The following is an 18,546-nucleotide window of genomic DNA, read 5'->3' on the forward strand; positions in this document are numbered from 1 at the left end:
CTCTCTCTCTCTCTCTCTCTCTCTCTCTCTCTCTCTCTCTCTCTCTCTCTCTCTCACTCTCTCTTTGAGACAAGGCTCACTCTGCTGCCCAGGCTGGAGTGCAGTGGCAGGATCACAACTCACTGCCACCTGAACCTCCCAGGCTAAAGTAACCTCCTGCCTCAGCCTCCCAAGTAGCTGGGACTACAGGTGCACATCACCACATCTGGCTAATTTTTTTTTATTTTGTACAGATGGGATCTCACTATGTTGCCCAGGCTGGTCTCCAGCTCCTGGGCTCAAGCACTTTTCCCACCATGGCCTCCCAAAGTTACAGGTTCCAGGTGTGAGCCACTAATACCTGGCCTGGAATTGTTTCGCTTTGTGATCATCTTAGGGACCGCTGTTGTATACGCAGTCCATTGTTTTCCAAAATCTTATGTGGTGCATGACTGTACATCATTTTCCACTTAAAAAGTTTCATGTCTCCCCACTTCTTAGCCTAAAGGGTGGGCTGTCTTGTATAGCCTGTGAGGCTCTCTGGCAATCAGCCACACTGATCTGCCTGCTCAGCCACACCTTTCTCCTTCCCATTTCCATGGTTCTCCTCCTGCCAACACTTCTTCCCTTTGGCTTGGCTACCTTTTACTCGTATTACAAGACCCTGCCCAGTCTTCATCACCTGCACCCCATGAGACCCCTGTACATCTGTGGTTCCTTTGTCAGGCCTGTCTCTTGCTAGCTCATACCGCATTGTAACGAGATTATCTCCTTGTTTCCCCTTCTGGGCTCTACAGTTCTCATGGGCAGGGTCTGTGTTGAGGCCTGTCTCCATGCTCAGCACAGCGTGTGCAGTGTGTTCATAGCAGGGCACTTGTGCATGCTTGCTGAGCTAAGCTAACCTGGCCATTTTGTAGGAGTTTTGCATCATTTGAAATTTGCCTCATTTGTGGCCATCTTTAAACTTCCTAGAACAAGGGCTCTCTGTACTTCCTTGGATCTCCGCCTGGTCCTGGCTGGTCCTTGTGAGGTTGTGGAAGCAGGATCATACCATATGACATAGTGCCCGTGATAGCCTTCCCACATGTGCCTAGCATCTAGCAGTGGTTATGTCCTGTTCAGATGTTGGAGGTGGGAATGTGGCTCTTCTGCTGGCCTCAGACCCTTGTTTCAGTCTCTGCTTCTGACAGGACTGGATTTCTGTCATCGTTTACTCTCCTTATCCTGAGAAATTCTACTGCTGGCTGCTGCTTTGTTGTGACCCATGGAACAGACTCACTTCATTTCTGTTTTCAAGTGATAGCCCTTTCAGTGGCTCCAGGAATTTATTGCCAGAGTTATCACTGGCCGCGTTGTTTTTGGAGAGAGAAATCTGATGAGGATCTTATTACTATCTGAGGCAACCAGGTTTTCATTTTGAGGATGGCTAAGCATATTTCTCACTTTCTTGAAACCCAGGCTTTCTTGTTTTTTTCCTCTGATTACGTTTGATTCGGTGCAGCCTTGGAAATATATATTTGTATACACATATGCTGTGAACATTGATTTCTTCTCCTTGTGGAAAGCAATATGTTCTCGTCTCTTTTGGTTCTTTTCCCTCTGGAAGCTTAGGTATTTTTCCTTCCATTCACTGTCACAGATTCCAGCAAAACCACTTGCCCGCCACCGATTTTCCTAATGGTGGGATAGGAAGACAGGCTTTGGTGGTGCCAGGCCCTAGCTTGGCATGCCTCCCTGACTCTCCTGCTTGTACACAGCCGTGTGTCTTTGAGTGCATCAGCCAATCTTTCTGAGAGCCCCAGTTTCCTCATCCGTACCAGCAGTTGAGAATTCAGTAAATGACATGTTTGGCTGAGACCTGGGGTTGTGGCGGGTGCCTGGTGGTGGTTCTCTCATACCCTTGCTGTTGCTTCTACCCTTGGAGTCGCTCACCGTACTGTTTGTGAAATTTCTGTGTCGGGGTCATTTCTCTCATTTTATTCCTGGGACGGAGGGATTATTTTCATTCTTTCGCAGGGCACTGTGTGGCTCAGAGAGTGACCTGCTGGCCAGCGCTGTCCTCATTCTGGGCGACCCTTTTCCAGCCCATTGTGGCTGTGCAGCCGCTGACATCTCTTCTTGGCTGAGTTCTGACAGGCATCACTCAGTGACCTGGGACAGACCTGGTTGGCAGTTCCGTGGACACTCCTTCCCATTTCCACTTCAGACCCCTAAAATCAGTCACTGGCTCACTCCCAGCCCTAGGCATGGTTAGCACCAGCTGCAGCTCTGCTCTGCTGAATTCCTAGGTGTTCTCACAGACAGGCGTGTTCACCCAGACAGCTCAGGCCAAACCCCAAACTCAGACACCTTTGCTCTTGTCACACAACCCAGTCTGGGGGTAAAAAAACCACAACTTTTTCTGCTGTAAAATGTGTGGCTACACATGGGATATGTCAAATCTGTGACTCAGTGCAGGGAGCAGACTGCTTTTGCGGGGACCATTTCAAACACTTTTTTAAGCTCTTTCCGTTGTATTCAGCCATCAACCATTAATGAGTCTTCAGCCCGCATCTGTGGCATAGTCAGAGCCTTAGCCTGTCAGCAGGCCCCTAACAAACACATCATGTTCAGACCTCTTCCTCTCAAGCGCTTGTCTTTGAATGGTCTCCAGTTGGGACTGGTGCAGTTTTGGAATTACCCCATTTGGTTGGGGTCTCTCTCATGATTTCAGAGTCTTTGAGATTGGCAGAGCCATGCATGTGTTTGAAGTGAACGTTTCGTTTTTTTCCATTTGTTGACCTACATGCCAAGCACCAGGCTCGTTCCCTGGGACACAAAGATGGAGAAGGTGTAGGGCGGACCCCTGATGTTCAGAATTTTCATCACACCCAGACTTTTATCTGTTCTGTTCTAGATCATCAGAGCAATGGAATTTTTTGCTGTTTCAAATCAGAGTGACAAAAGATAAGATTTTCCAAGCTGCATTTGGATTGCCTTAATTCTTTTAAAAAATTATTTTGCGGCTGGGCGTGGTGTCTCACGCCTGTAATCCAAGCACTTTGGAGGCCAAGGCGGGCGGATCACCTGATGTTGGGAGTTCAAGACCAGCCTGACCAACATGGTGAAACCCCATCTTAAAAAAAAAATTATTTTGCTTGACAAAAATTGTATATGTTTATCATATACAAATGATGTTTTGAAATATGTGTACATTGTGGAATGGCTAAGTCAGGCTAATATAGTAACATATGCATTATCTCAGATGTTTTTTGTGGTGAGAACACTTAAATCTTTCTTAGCTGGTTTTCAAGAATACAATACATTGTTATTAACTGTAACTACTGCTTTGTACAATAGATCTCTTGAACTTAATCCTTCTAACTGAGATTTTGTATCCTTTGGCCAGCATCTCCCCAGCCCTCCCATGCCTCAATTCTTAGGGAGTTAAATCCTTATTAGTTAATGAAGGAGCAAATGGTTGTGAACTAACGGAACGGAATGTAGATTGAGCAACACACAGGGAAGTGGATGGAAGTCAGCAGGGTTCAGCTGTGATGCTATCCACATTCTTGTTTCTCCCAGCAGAGGCAGGAGAGCCACACCCCTTCCTCCTGGCATGGAGGTGGCACAGAAGGCAAGGGGCACTTGTGTGCTGCCCTGAAAACCCTTAGAGCTGGGGGAACTGAGTATTTCTTTGTTTTCTGCCCCCTATGCCAGTGCCTCAGCTACATAAACAATATATTTGCCAGCAAATAACCATTTATTTCTTTTTAAAGTCTTTAAAAAATTTTAGTTACAAATCAGTTATGTCAAATGACTTGCCATATATGTGAATTTTCACATTCCAAAGCTGTGCCTAAAACAGTCTGCTAGGTTTTCAGTCAAGTGCATGTTTAATATTTTGCCTGCCTCCAGTGTAAGTAAAGCAGTGTTCAAATGCATAGCCGAACAGTCAAAGGAAGAGAGTTTATTTAAAGTGTATTAATTTGATGCTGAACTGTCCAGGGCGCCCATTGGCTGGCACAGCTACATTTTTCTCTGGTGACATCCCTCATCTAAAAATCACTTAAGTGAGAAAAGAAATTCGATTGTAGCTGCAGACAGGAATAATGCGGAAAAAGTTTCTTGGCAGTACTATTTTGGACCTGCACTGTAGCGGATGCCGAGGTAATCTATCAGTTTGTGAGTGTCTACAAAATGCAACTCTCTAGGTAACAGGTTTAAAGTAAAGATTTAATACAGTCTCCATCTCCTATGATGTTGCAGTGACAGTTTAAAACTCATTCTCTAAATCTCAGCAGACTTTATAGCTAGCAGTGGGCCAATATAAAGTTTAATAGCATTACAACACATAAATCATCTTTTAAAGATGCTACTAGTAGCTCCAATATTAAATGCAGACAATCGCCCGTGTTATAAATAATTTATCAAACACCATTTCAGATTAGCCTTCCATGCTGAGTTATTTATTTTAGCCTTTTCTGTACGATTCCTAAGGCACTTTTTGAAAGATCCATTACTGGTCAGTTTAATGAACTTGGGGGTCTGTTTTGTCCCCTCAAGCACTCGGGTACAGCTGTGGTGACCATTACGTGGCCGACGTGGACCTCTTTGTGCCTTTTACAAGTGCTGCCCATTTGTCATGTAGCGGTAAATGGAGCTGCACATTGGAGTCCAGGGACACATTGTGCAATGCAGTGATGGAGACAAACAGATAGCTCTATAAAGTGCTGCTTGTCACAGCTGACTTGTAGTACAGTACATCACTCTTATTGTAATCTCATTTAAGAAGCAGGGGTGGCTCGGGGGACTGATATTCCCAGTTAGTTTGGTCTTTGTAGCCATAAAGCAGGAAGTGTTCCTTTTATATTCTCTGAACTTTTAGGGAGTGTGCTTTTTGCTTCTATTAATTATTACAGGAACTTCTCTGTGGCACTGTGTGAAGATTTGTCAGCAGGTTTGTTTGGACCTCCTTCTCCTGGTCTGGGGTTTGGTATAGGCAGTCACTGCTTGGCGATAAGTTGTGTTTTTAGGAGCCCTCTGGCTTGCTTTATTAAATTATTTACCATTTATTAAGCAATAGCTGTGTGCCAGAAACTATAGCAGGTGCTTTCTGTGCCTTTATTTCTAACCTTTTAGTAATCCTGCGAGGTAGGATTTATTATCATTATATTTCAGAGCAGGAAAGTAAACTTAGAGAGGTGTAGTGACTTGTCCAGGGTTGCACAGCAGTAAGTGGTAGACTGTGGATTCAGACCCATTCTGTCGGCCTCCACATCTGCCAGATGATCTTGAATCTGGGTTCCCCAAGTTGTGTTTCATCATCAGGGTCATGGTGATCTTTTGGCTTAGCGTCTGAAAGCAAAAGGAAGCTGCTGGTGGCCCGGAGGGCCATTTTTCTAGTAAAGAGGATTAAGTCCTACTGGCCCATCTCCACACCGAGTTTCCCTTATGACCCGCGGCGTAAATGCATAGGCAGCTGGCTGGGGGAGCATGCCTCCCTTGCTGTGGAAGAGAGCATCGCACCTGGGCCTGATCACCTGGCGTCATGGGCTCTGCAGGGCCCTTGTCAAGGCCCCTGTGTAGTCGCTGTCCCCAGGCAGATGCCGCCCAGGACCTAGGTCACTCAGCATCTTCCAGAAAAGGGAAGTGCAGTTTCCCTATGAAGAATGAATCCGAAGGGAAGAGGCAGTGCTTCTTGTGCTTCCTGTAGGCCAGAGACAGATACAAATGTGGTGTTTTCCTCACCTCGTGCCTTTAGTTTGTGGTTTTTCTTGATAGTTTTCTTAAATATTTGGTAGCACATGTTAAAAACAAAAGTTGTTTAATTGTGAAATTCCACTATAAAGAAAACAGTATGAATATGCCCAGTAGCATATTTGCATATGTGTCTAGAATTCTGTGTATGGAAATACTGTAGTCAGAGACAGTATTCAACATGGAAGCAGTTCCTGGAACATAGTAGGTCCCTACAGATACCTGTTAAAGACATTAACTGTATAAGTAGTGGGTAGACAGTAGAACCTTTGGTCATTTCCATCCTCTTTGCATTTTGAGGGTTTGGGGGATATGTTAAATAAGACCTTAGATCTTAATATTGATCTGATGTTGCATTGTAGAAATGATGCCCAACTTGGTTGAGAATGAAGAAGGCCCTTGAAGTGGTAGTCCTGGGTATTTTGGGAAACACTGCCCTCCAGCCCCCAATGGGAGTGACCATCAGAGGAGCTGCTGGCTGGCCCAAAGAGAAACTGGCAAACACCATCCTCCTAAATCTGCTCAGGTCTTAAGGCTCTTTGATGATGGAGAGCAAATGGCATGGCCTTGAGTCAGGGACTAGCTGAGAAACCCCCGGCCCAAGGAAGGTCACTTGCGAGTTGGTGTGGTGCTGTGGCCTTCTGGCTCTGGGGCCTGGGGGCTTGTCATCCTATTTTTTGTTCACCAGCTGTTTGACCTTGTGTAAGTCATTGACTCTCAGCCAGAGTTTCTGACGATACCAACATCAAAAGATGGGTGGGGGCAGGAGTACACATCATGATGATCAGCAAAGTGCCCAGCTCAGTGCTTGGCACATAAGAGTGCTGACAGATGTTGATTGATCGATTTAGTGGGCATATAGGTGCTCCGTAAATGTAAGTTTCATTCCATCTCCTAACATCTTCAGCCATATGCATATGAGACACGGATGGGATTGGAGGGGGGAAGTGAGAGACTTGCGATTGTCTTCCTTTAGGAATGATCTTCCTTAGAATTGGTGGGGAGGAAAGGAATTTAAAAGATGTATTTCCCTAATTTAAAAAAAGCCTTTATTTATACTTAAATAACAGCATACATGATAATTTTATGAGTAAATGAAACTATATAATTTTAAAATTTGCATATTTTAAAGTTTTATCAGTTACTTACTTACAGACTGTTTGCAAGGTAGAGGGAGGATCACTCGTAATCTTACATAGCACTGTCAGCAGTCTGGTATCCTGTGCCCAGTTGAATCGATTGACATTAGCAATGCATATCTCATGTCATTTGTGTATTTCTGCTTCCCCAAGTCTTCACCCTTCCCCATCTACCCAGATCATTTGGAAAATGTAAATGTGCAGTCCTAAGTGCTGCCTGCAGGGTTGTGATGTCCGCCAGGTACTGTTGGCCGGCTCTAGACCCCAGCAGCAGTGATGGGATAAAAACAAAGGAGGGAAATAGTCAAGCGGTAGAGAAGTGGGGAGCGGAAGTGGTAGGCCAGGAACGGGGGGACCAGTATGGTGCTCCCAGCACGTGCCCATGTGCACACACACCTAAGGCCATTTAATAAAGGAGGCAGTTTGGAATGAGGTTGCAATTTGCTGAATGAGTGGTTGGCTTTTGCTGTCTAGATAGCAGCTGCCGCCAGCCCCTCGTCTAAGAGGCTTTGACTTCACTGGTTTCTGGAAGCCTTCTGGCCCCATAGACTGTTGAGAATTCCAGGAGAGAATTCCTAATTAGCATATCCTGTTTGAATGTATTCTTACAGGTCTGCATATGTACAAATTGGCCTCATTGGCCCCACACAGGTGTCACATGGGAGTGAAAAAGTCTGGGGAATAAATATCAAAGGAACCCCTAGCTGCTGGTTTGCTGAGGAGCCCATTCCAGCAGAACCTTCTTTGTCCTTCTCTGAGTCTGTAGAGGGCGCTTATGTCACTGGAATACTAGTCTGTTGTGGGGCAGGCAGAGAGGAGCAGGAGTCCCGAGTGGGTTCAGATCTTCTCAAAACTTGAGGTTAGCGGATCTGCCCTTTGAGGGTCTCAGGCTGGAATTTGGGCCTGGAGTCTGGGTTTCTCCAAGCTTAGATGAGCGCTGTAGTGCACCTTGCATGTTTGTGCACTGTCATGCCCTCGTGGACTGGGAGGGAGTCGTAGCACAGGTTAGATTCCCTGTTTTCACGGAGCCTGCTTCATTTTTGTCCTCGTTGTGTATAGAGCTTGAACTTGGTGTTCCCCAGGTCCGGTGCCATTGCCTTTGCTGCCTCCCTTCTGTTTCACTCCTGTTTCCTGAGTGCCTCGTGTGCAGCCTGCCCTTCAGCCCTCCCTGAAGCTCTGCTGACCAGTGCGTTCCCAGCTCCTCCTCACGTGCTCTTAGCCAGCCTCACCCTGCGTTGCACTTGCTTGGGTCAGATGCCCCCGCTGGACTCTGAGCCCCTAGAGGGCAGGGATTTGGGGGCATCATCCACCTCTGCAGCCCTAGCTCCTAGTATAGGACCTATCATGTGATAGGCCTTCTTGGATAAGAAAGGGATGAATCCATCTGTTCACCAGTAGCTGTTGGGGATGGGGATTTGTGCTTAAAGGCAGAGAAAAGGAGAAAGTGATTCAAAGTAATGAATTACTTCAGTAGACTTGTAGGCCTTTTAGGAGAGACAGATTCTTTTGGGCAAGAGGTCCCGCCCTTGGTCTGCCAGCATTTCCCCAGAACTGCTGTTGTGTTTTGGTGTTAGTTCCCCGCCCGCCCCATAATGCTGACTTTCCCCATTGTGTTACCAGGAAGTAACTTCCAGCTGTTGTTGGACGTTCTAGATCAGGGCTTAGTTAGTAAACTGCAGTCCGCTGCCTGTTGCTAATAGTGTTGTATTAGATCACAGTTGTACCCCTTTGATGATGTATTTGTGTGTGGCTGTTTTGTGCTAGCATGGCAGAGTTGAGTGGGTGTGGTAGAGACTGTATGCCCACAAAGCCTAAAATATTTACTCCCCGGCCCTTTACAAGATCAGTTACTAGCCCTCCAGCTCTGCTGTGTGGTGACTGTCCGATGTGGTGGAGAGGCAGTGCGTGCATAAAGAGTTTTAAGGCCCAGGCTGGGAACTTTGGGCACATCATCGAGGTACTTTGAGATCTTTTCCTCATCTGTGAAATGGGCATTAAAAGCAACACCTACCTCTCAGGAGGTCTCGCCCGCTGCTAGTGGAAGCATGTTGTGGATATCAGAGCAGGCCCTGGTTCAGCCGTGGACGTCATTGCTGCCGTTCTGTTTCTCAGGAGGAGGAAGCCAAGAAGCTGGTGAGCGAAGCCATTGCCGCCGGCATCTTCAACGACCTGGGCTCTGGAAGCAACATTGATCTCTGTGTCATCAGCAAGAGCAAGCTGGATTTTCTCCGCCCATACACAGTGCCCAACAAGAAGGGGACCAGGTGAGTGAAGGAGACAAAGTTCTTTCTGGGTCCCCTGGCTTTGTGGCCACGCTTGGTATCTCCATGGCATCTGGATGGAGTTTTCTTGGTTCTTCCCACGTTAAGTACATCCAATGTTCCCAAATCAGCCTCCCGCAGAGAACTTTGGCTCATTACTTGCTTTATGACAGTGGGTGCTGTCAGGTGTAGGAGAATGATTTAATTTGATGGGAGGGGTGGAGGGTGGCCCAGGAAAGAGCCCTAGGCTGGAAAGTGGGGCGGAGAGGTTTGGATCATCCGCTGCCCTTTCTCAAGTGTCTTAAGAATCCCTTGAATTCTGTGAGAAGGTACATTTTTCACGGCAGCCTCAGCACTTTCCCTCAGAATGCTCCGAGATTCCTAACTGGGCGTAAGTCAGCAGTGCTAACAGACTCCCAGAAGTGGCCATGGGAGCTAATGTGTGTCTGCTGTGCTACGGGGAGTTGTGCCATTTATCCTGTGCTACGTGCTGAGTAGGCCCTCGGCTCAGTGGTGCAGCACAGACTCACTGGTGGGAGAGGTTCTAGTTGATCTGCTGAATAGAACTGGAAGTTTTCCAAACCTGGTGGCTGTCATGTGTCAGGGGAGCAGCTCATTTGCAGTGTCTCATGATCATCCAGCTGCTTGACCGTCCTGTGGCTCCTACCTCTTCTGGGAGCCCAAGCAGCTCAGGCAGGATAGGCTCCCTGAGCGCTGCTTCCGGCTGCAACCATCTGAGTGCAGCACAGGGTATTTATAAACTACTGCTCCCACCCAGCCCCACGGCTCGCCCAGAGGATAGTGAGCGTCACCTTCTGCAGGCTTGCTTTCATCTCCCACTGCACACTCAGCTCCAAGTCTGGAGTAATTCACAAGGAAAGAAAGGAACATTCAGAACCAGCAGGTATTCACTGTGGTCTGCATTCAACCCTGCGGAAACTCAGTGGGCTCTTGTTGGAGTGGGGCAGCACGGGCCAGAGAGCTCTGGCACTGGGGTTGGGGAATGTTGGTGGCTGGCGTGGTGGCTTCCAGCAAATCAGTCTCCCTGTCTTTGAAATGGAGCTAAACCAGATGACCTCTAATGAGCCCACAAAGTCCCTGGGCCTTTAGGAGGAAGGGCTCCCTTTCAGGCCCAGAGCTGTGTTGGGGGACTGGGCTCTGCCGAGCTCCGAGTAGGTGGGAGCCAAGTACTCCACATAGCCTGCTGCCCTGGTTGCTTGCAGCATGCTGCATGATGTGAGCAAGGCCATGGTGAAGCGGTGATGGGGTAGGGAATGGTCACACCATTCAGGCTGGACAGGGTCCTGGGTGAGGACCCTGAAAGCCACATTTGGGCCATTGAGGAGGGGTATTTGTGGTTGCCTGGGGAACCTGTGCTCAGTGCAGGGTCCTCATCTAATGGGAGTGCAGCATCGGTGCATCCTGATTCCCCGGGCGGGGGTGCCCCGCAGTAAAGAGAGGCTCCAAACACCCAAGAACAGAAACAAAACTGCCCCATGGCTGCTTGTGAAGTCAGGAGGTGACCCAGAAGGTGCTGGGTGCGTGGTGGGTGTGCAGCAGCCTGCACGGAGCCTGCTCCCCATTGGTGTCCTGGGGTCAAAGGCAGCAAGTGTCCAAGCTCCCTGGAATCTCCCTGTTGTCTTCTCTGCCAGTGACTGAAGATGGGGGCACTGCCTGAGTTAGGGAGCCCTTCCTAGGGTGCATGGCAGGGTGTGGGCAGGGCCAGAGGTCTGAGTAAGCATCCTGTGCTTTCTGCAGGGGTCCTTGCCTGGCAAGTCCCTGCTGCCTCCTCTGCTCACAGCCCTCCACCGTGTGGTCTTGCAGTCCACTGGCACTTAAAGTGGAAGCCTGCCTGCATGTGGCCAAAATTGGGCACTGTCACCACAGTGGTGAAGCAGGCTCATGTGTCCAAGCCTCCCATGGACACTGAGGGTTGGTTCAGATGAGTCAGGCATACAGAGGCCACATGGGACTTTGGCTCCAAGATGGCACGCTGCCACCACATTCCAGCGTGTAAGGAACGAGACATCTTGAAACTAATGGGGTGAGGACACATTGTTTAAAAGTACTTTTGCTTAGATCCTTTAAGAGAGTAGGAGTTAGGGGAGGCTTGGCAGAATTAAGGAAGGCCACTGTGGGCTGACCATGCTCCTGACCCGGATGTAGAAGTGTGGAAGTTGCCCTCCTTGTTTTGCTTCCTGCTCCCTCTTTTAGCTCATGTGCCCAGGGGAGAGGATGGGTGCTCCTGGAGCACAAGGTCATGGCACAGCCAGCGGCCTTCTGGTAGTTCCTGCCAGTTTGACAAAAATATTATCCCAGCTGGGAATAGACCAGAGGAACAGTTGGGTGTGTGCTGCCATTTGACAGTATCCTAATTCCTGACCCAGTGTGAGAATTCACAGCCCAAATATGTTTCTTCTAGACTGCCTGGTACTCAAAAGAAACCTCTGCCAGATTCCCTCCAAGGAAGAAGGTGTTGGGTGTGTCCTAGTGGGAATCCACGGTGTCCCTGAAGGGGACAGTTAACTTTTCTTGAGGCTTGAGAGTGGTCTGAAATGACAAGCTTAGAGCCTGGCTGCATGTATTTCTGTACTGTCTGTGCTTCCGGCTGTCGGTGCCGTGTCTAAGGTAGCAGTAAGCCGTCCTAGTTGCTGCACATGAGAAGGGCAGCCATGCCGTCCTCTTGTGTAACGATGGAGTTTGCTTCCTGCTGTCACTGAAGGGTGCTGTGGGGAGGCTGAAGATTGATGTTAAGGGACCAAGTGCTTCCCAGCACCTGCTGGGGATGCTGCGGTGGGGGGGGTCACATGTCCGCCAGGGGCCGAGGGCTGTTTTCTCTAATGCACACTAGGTGCCTCCTAGGCATTCCCATTTTGTAGCACTTGAGAGCTGAGGAATTGGAATCCCCCAAGATCACAGAGCTAGGATCGGGACAGCCAGAACTGGAGTCCAGCCTGCTCACTGCCTCGCCTGAGTGTCTGTTTTCACTGTGTCCTGCCCTCCGGCACTTTGAGGGGAATCCTAACTCTGTGCTTTTGTTTTTCTCTCACTAGGTTTGGGCGGTACAGGTGTGAGAAAGGGACCACTGCAATCCTCACTGAAAAAGTCACTACTCTGGAAATTGAGGTGCTGGAAGAAACAGTCCAAACGATGGACACTTCTTGAATGGCGTCTGGGTGGCCAGCTGTGGTTCTGGAAGATGGCGGGCATTGGAGGCCCCATAAGACGTTCAGGTTCGCTGAATGAAACTCAATAAAAAATGAAAGCCAAATTGGGCAGCTGAGGTCTGGGCACTGTGTGGTATTTTTGGGGGCAGTGGGGGGCTGCTAAGGCTGCTGATCCTCCTTGAGCACTGGCCCCAGCTCAGGAGAGTGTAGGAGCCATGCGCCCCTCCTGGGGACAGACAGGTTCCGGCTGCTGTCAGAAGTCAGAGTGGACTCCCTTGCGGCTTCAGGTGAACGTCGATACCCTCCCCTTTTGCTGGCTGTCTTTGTTCGTGGTGGCCCTGGGTTTGGTTTGAAGTGGGGTGATAAGTGCAGCACAGCCTTCCACCTCAGCGGCCAAGTAGGAAAGAAATGGCAAAGATGAACCTCTGAGTTTGCGTTCTTAAGCCCAGCTCAGTTCTGAGTACCAAGAGAAGCTGGGCAGGTGCACCGCTAGGGCTGTGTGAAGCTGGGTGACCCTACTTTGGCCGGTTTCACAGAAATGAATGTTTTGGGGTTACTGTTTTGGAGTAAGTAGGACGTGATCATTTCACAAACACTCAGGCTTGGAGAGTGGTTGAGATCGTGCACCTTCAGAGGGTCTGATTGGGCAGACTGTTCTCACAGTGTGGAAAGTGGGTGGCGCGCAGAGTGGGATCATTGCGTGCTGGGGCTGGCAGTGTCGGGGAGGCACGGTGGGGGCTTAGAGAGCTGGAAGCACAATACTGGCAACAAGTGTGTATGGAATCAGAAAATCCTTCAGTGGTAAGCACTAGGCAGGAGGTAGGGACTTGATTCTCCCTGGAGAGAACATTCCAGGGTGAATCTGCTCTCGGGCCAGCTCCTGTGTGAGAGCTGCCAGGAGCAGGCTGGGGAGAACAGTGGAATTACTGAGGGCAGAAACTTGGCTGATAAGTATCAAAATTATTTGGGGAACTTAAATCCTGGGATTAGTGAATGTCTGGGGCCTGGGAACTTGTGTTTTTCAAGGTTCCTCAAGAAATCGTGCTGTGGACACTTTGGATCTACTGGTTTAAGAGCAAAATCGCCAAAGCCGTTTTAAAATCATTCACGAGTTATAAGTAACTCCCAGTCACCCTGTTTTATTTCAACGATGGAGAACAAGTACAGAGGAAAGGCTGCATGTGGAGAGACGGTCAGACCGACAGTGTTACAGCAGAACTGAGTCCATGCGTGGAAACAGCAGCCGCCTGGCCCTGGGTGTTTCCTTCAGGAAAGGCCTGGTCAGCAAACGCCTGCAGGCAGCAGGTGTCAGGAGTCACCTGCACGACGCCAGCACTGCTCGTCTGGAGGGCCAGACTGTCATCAGGTCAGTGACAACAGCTCAGACCACTGGAAGGTTAGCTTTGTGTACAAAAACAAAATTCAAATGATTTCCTTCAGAGCTCGAGTTTTCTTAGGTTCACATTTATAAATTAGTCTTCACAGTTAATCCTGTTTGGGAACAAGAAATAAGGAACACATTTCTGGTTTCCTACACATGACACAGGTGGACTTGAATTCTCGGTTCCGTGGTCCGTGGACTTCATTGTGAGGGGTGAGTGGCCGCCGTTTTTGGATCATCTACTTTGTGCTAGCTAACGTGCATATTTTCTTTCAAATTCTGTCAGCAACCCCGAAGGTAGATAGATAGATACTGTTAATCTCATTGTACAGACGAGGACACTGAGGCTCAGAACGGCCAAGAAACTTGCCCAAGCCTAGTCACACTAGGAAGTTGCAGAACCAGAATTTGTCAAGGACAACCCTTAGGTTTTCTCTATCCATGCTTCCTACCCGTGGAGGAAAATGCATAACACTGATCATGAAATGCTGGGCCAGCATTCAGGGAGGTGACAAAGTGCCTGGTACACAGCAGGCGTCCAGGAGGAGATGGCCCAGCCTGGCTGCCAGGAAGATGCTCTCGCTTCTCGATGCCATTTGTCATGTGACGCTCCGGCCAGATGCAGGGCTCTTCGCATCGTCACTCACCAAGCCATAAAACGTAGATAAAAATAACAGAATCTCCACTCCACGGAAAAAAAATGATTTCTACTTTATCCCTTTACAACAGAGTAAATTAAGCACACAGCCTGATTGTTTGAAAAGATACTAAGAGCTAAACTGAACTTGGTACTAACCATTTTCAAAGGCTCACTACACAAATCACACGGTCTCCTGCAAGTCTCCTGTTAGCATCAACCTTGACAGGTCACTGGAGGAATTACCCGAAAGATTCACAGTACAATCCAGATCCAGGGCTGCCGTGGCTCACTGAACCACTGCCCCTGTTAACCCAGCTGCGATTGTCCACGACAGAAGAAAGAAAGGACTTTGGAATTTGACCATCAGTGATGTGTGGCCAGCGCGCCTCCCTCAGCTGCTCTGCCTTCAGCATTTGCTGTAAGGCTGGGCAGCCTTTTGGGGAACCTGCTGAACCTTGGCTGTTCTAGGCTACCAGGTGGCCACTTGAAGAGAAGACGACTCAGGTAAGGCAAAGTGGTAAGGCACGGTGCGTCCACGCTCAGGTGCTGGACATCCAGACGTGCATCTGCTTGGCCACCTGGTGCACGTATCCGATGTCAGGTCTCTGGTCGGGGTCAGGGTAGATGCACATGCTGACCAGTTCTCGTAACTGCAGGGGAGAGAATGGTGGGTTATTCTCAAGAAAGCAGCCTTACTGAGGCTCCGCGCTCCGCAATCTGTCTGCATGAAGGCACTTGATCCTCAGAGCAACTAGACGGTCCTGTTGTCCCCCGCAGAGCTGAAGAACAGTGTTTAGTGGGGGCAGGTAAGGGGCGTGCAGCCGCGAGGCTCCCAAGGGATAGCCAGGACCCCTCCTGGGCCTGTCTAGCCCCAAAGGCTGCACTTTGAGACCTTAAGACCATTGGGCAAATTTTGTGTGTGTGTGTGTGTGTGTGTCTCTCTCTCTCTCTCTCTCTCTCCTGGGAAAATGTGTGTGTGTGTGTGTCTGTCTGCTGTCACTCACGCAGATGCCCAAACCAGAGGACAAAACTCAAGGAAAGGGCTTATTGATCATAATAAATGCATTAACATGCAGAAGGGCTGCAGCATGCCCACCCCCGGCCCTTTTATTGTGCTCATGAAAGATGGAGCTTTTAATTATACAGACACTGAAGGCTGTTCCCGCCCCGAGGTGGGGGAGGGGCACCCTGTGCCTCTGATCAGCTCAGTTCTTATGATATCCAGAGTGCCAATTATTTTAATGGTAATTAAAATAATGACCTTAAAATGCCTACATCTTCTTAACTTGCATCACGGCTCACCACCATTGGTTTTCATTTAAATACCTGCTGCTAGAGGGGTGGCCAGTCCCACAAGCTGTGGCGGCAGCAGGAAGCCAGGAGGTCCTGAACCAGAGGGGGCTCTGGTGGTCTCAGAGGCCACGCTCAGTCTGGGGAGGGCCCAAGGGACATTCTGGAGGCCCAGGGGCTAGTGCCGTACAGGCTCCTTAGGCTGAGGGGTGGGGCCTGAGCTTCCTGTGGACAGGCTCCTGAGGTGATGGGGCATTTTCTCTGGGCCGCAGAGCCTTAGGCCATCCCCTCCAACCTGTACGCATGCCTTACAGCGGAGAAGCCCAGGTGACAGCGGGGCCTGCAGCCTGCTGGGCCGCCCCTGGAGTCTGAGGTGGCCTATGGACCAGACAGCTGTTTTCTGAACCTTACACTATTCGGGGGAAGGTACCTGTGGTTAGCCTCTGACAGATTAAAATCCCAGAAAACCAGATTCAGGTGAAGAGTCTGTGACCTGCACTAACGGATGAACTAGATGCACAGTTAGCAGTAAGTGCATGTTTGAAATATTTAGAATTCAAGAGAAACAGTAACATAGGTTATTTTCATTTCTAAGTAGCAATGTAACTAAAAATGGGGTGTGTCCCCGGGCTCCTGAGCACCACCTCTCACCCCCAAGCACGGGGCCCAGAAATGCTGCACAGGCCTGGTGAGAGCTGGTGCTGTGCGGAGCAGGGGCTCGTGGCCAGGAAAGGGCTGACTTGGAACAGGGGGCTTCAGTGTTCATTTCAGCCTCATTACTGAAGCAGAGAGGACAGTTCCTGTTTATAGACTGACCAAAGCACAGGGCTGTGATCTGCTCCAGTTGCACGGCTTCATGCTTCTGAATCGTACACAAGTCCAGATTCAGAAGATGAGAAAGGAAAAAGCAAATGGCAGCTCTTAACTTTGTAAAGAGATGCAACTTGTTTTTCCTCCCACTGGGGAGCATAAATACTTCCTCCAAAGGTGAAGCCAGGAGAGGAAGGGCCTCGTGCAGCGCCCCAGACACTCGTGCTCTAGCCCTGGCGTCCGCGACGCCATTGAGCGCAGGTTCCCCGCGAGGAGCCTCCTGCCTGGACACGGGCAGAACACGTGGGACCTGTCCCGTGCAGCTTGGCCAGGGCAAGGGTGTTCCTTCCAGAGCCTCACCCCAGCTAGTTAATGGGCCACCAAAGAGACATGCCATCAAGTAGCAGGAGGGCTCTGGCTGGGCGTCTGGGTTCCGATCCTGCCTCACTGTCTTTAAATCGCCCGTGTCTGTTTCCTTATTGGTAAACGGGTCGGGAAGATTCAACTCAGGAAGTCTGAACATGAGCTGTTATTATCGTGAGGTGATGGTCTGTGGTCCTATGGGTGGGCCCAGGGAGGCCCCAGACTCACCCACTAGCACTGACCTTGAATAGAAGTAAGGGTCACATGACATTTAGTGAGCACTGACTGGGCCAGGCCCTGTCCACTGGCCACTTTCGATGGTGGTGGCAGTGTTAGCCTGGTGCCTACCCTAATCCTTACGCTGATCCTGTGTGGAAGGTTTATTATTATCCCCGTTGTATAAATGAAGAAACAGACTCAGGACAGTTAGGTGACTCACCTAGGAACAGTGCAGGCAGCGTGTGAACGCGTGTCTATACTTTTGACCCTACTATGCCAGGAAACCTATCTTCCTCACGATTATTCACCAAAAATGTTTAGTCCTATCTTCAAGGTGTTGGAGCCAACGAAGATATCTGCACGTTCCTAGTAACTGGCACAGCCCCACGCCAGACCCATCAGAGCCTGTGTCCATGGCCCCTGCAGCCAGTGTAAAATGTTGACAGTAGAAGCCCAGGGTGTGGCTTAAGTCTGTTACTATAAGGAGGAAACTGACCAGTCTCCCTGCCATGGGCGCTGTGGCGACCATCGGCAGTATGGGGATGCCAGGCCTGCTAGCTACATCCTGCCCCTGCATCTGTTCCATGTCTGGCGCTGCACAGACCCCGTCCTGGGGACCTGCAGCAGTGGGCCTCCTGGAGCACCAAGCTGGGAGCTGAACAGGTGGAGGTGTGCCAAGGGCCACATCCTAGTGGTTCTTGCCTGGGGGTCCTACACCGGAGCCGCATGGTGAAACCCCTTCTTCAGTGCAATCACCTACTTTCCCCTCTCCAAGTCACTTTTCCAGAAAGTGCCCTTTCTGTACCATGTAAAATAAGCCTGACCTCAGCTGCGATGCTTTGGAGTGGCCCTCATGAGCCTTGGTGGCCGCCGGAGCTGACGAGGCCTCTGGCTCCTGCAAACTCACCTTCTCGGAGTAGTGCTCCCCGGGGAGGGGCGGGTAGTCACACTGCTCGATCTTCTGGCACAGGGAGAAGAGATTCATCTTATCTCCATAGAAGGGGCTCTGGAGGGCTGCCATCTGCAAGGGAGGGAGACAACGAAGATGAGCTTTTGGCCTCGTGGCTCAGAAGGACTGGAGAGGCGGCTGCTCCAGATCAGGGCATGGGCTCTCAGGTCCCAACCACAAGGAGTCCAGCAGGACTTCTCCCCTGAATTGCTGATCACACGGGGGTTCAACAGAGGAGCAGGCCTAGCACTGCCATCCTGCTTCCATCACTGAATTAAGTGGGCACCGGGGTTTCGGTGACAAAACTTAAAAGGCAATGAAGAGGGGCAGCTGGATGCTGCACGCGAATCCCCGCCTCGCTCCCACCTCAGCCCGAGGGACCCAGGCTCCAAGTGGCAGGTTTCTGAGTGCACAGTCTTATTTCCATAAAAAGCGCTTTCAAAGATGCCCGTGGGGAGGGTTGTCTGTGCACTGTACATTCAGGGCACGTTCCTCACCTATGGACTGACGTGGGGAGGGCGGGCTGAGAAGGGTGCAGCATTTCACCGTGCTGGTTCTTGCCAGCTCCTTGCAGAGCTGCCGCCTGTGGAAGCCAGCTGCCGATCCCAG

The 18,546-nt window shown here is 49.9% G+C and overlaps 2 protein-coding genes across 6 annotated transcripts in view; one reads left to right on the forward strand and one right to left on the reverse strand.

Moving 5' to 3' along the window:
• Window positions 1-12,401, forward strand: part of PSMB7 (proteasome 20S subunit beta 7) — a 61,313-nt gene extending 48,912 nt beyond the window's left edge. Inside the window, exons 7-8 of the mRNA XM_017548358.2 lie at window positions 8,970-9,121; window positions 12,172-12,401. Coding sequence (XP_017403847.1) covers window positions 8,970-9,121; window positions 12,172-12,283 — 264 coding nt within the window. The 3' untranslated portion in view covers window positions 12,284-12,401. The remainder of the gene's footprint in view (window positions 1-8,969; window positions 9,122-12,171) is intronic.
• A 977-nt stretch (window positions 12,402-13,378) lies between these two features.
• Window positions 13,379-18,546, reverse strand: part of NEK6 (NIMA related kinase 6) — a 101,152-nt gene continuing 95,984 nt past the window's right edge. For all 5 annotated transcript variants that reach the window (XM_037745635.1, XM_037745638.1, XM_037745636.1 and 2 more), the window contains 2 exons: window positions 17,896-18,009; window positions 13,379-14,956 (listed from right to left, as the gene is read on the reverse strand). In XM_037745635.1, coding sequence (XP_037601563.1) covers window positions 14,846-14,956; window positions 17,896-18,009 — 225 coding nt within the window. In that variant the 3' untranslated portion in view covers window positions 13,379-14,845. The remainder of the gene's footprint in view (window positions 14,957-17,895; window positions 18,010-18,546) is intronic.

This window comes from Cebus imitator, unplaced genomic scaffold, assembly GCF_001604975.1.
Source record: "Cebus imitator isolate Cc_AM_T3 unplaced genomic scaffold, Cebus_imitator-1.0 Scaffold206, whole genome shotgun sequence".
Classification (NCBI taxonomy): domain Eukaryota; kingdom Metazoa; phylum Chordata; class Mammalia; order Primates; family Cebidae; genus Cebus; species Cebus imitator.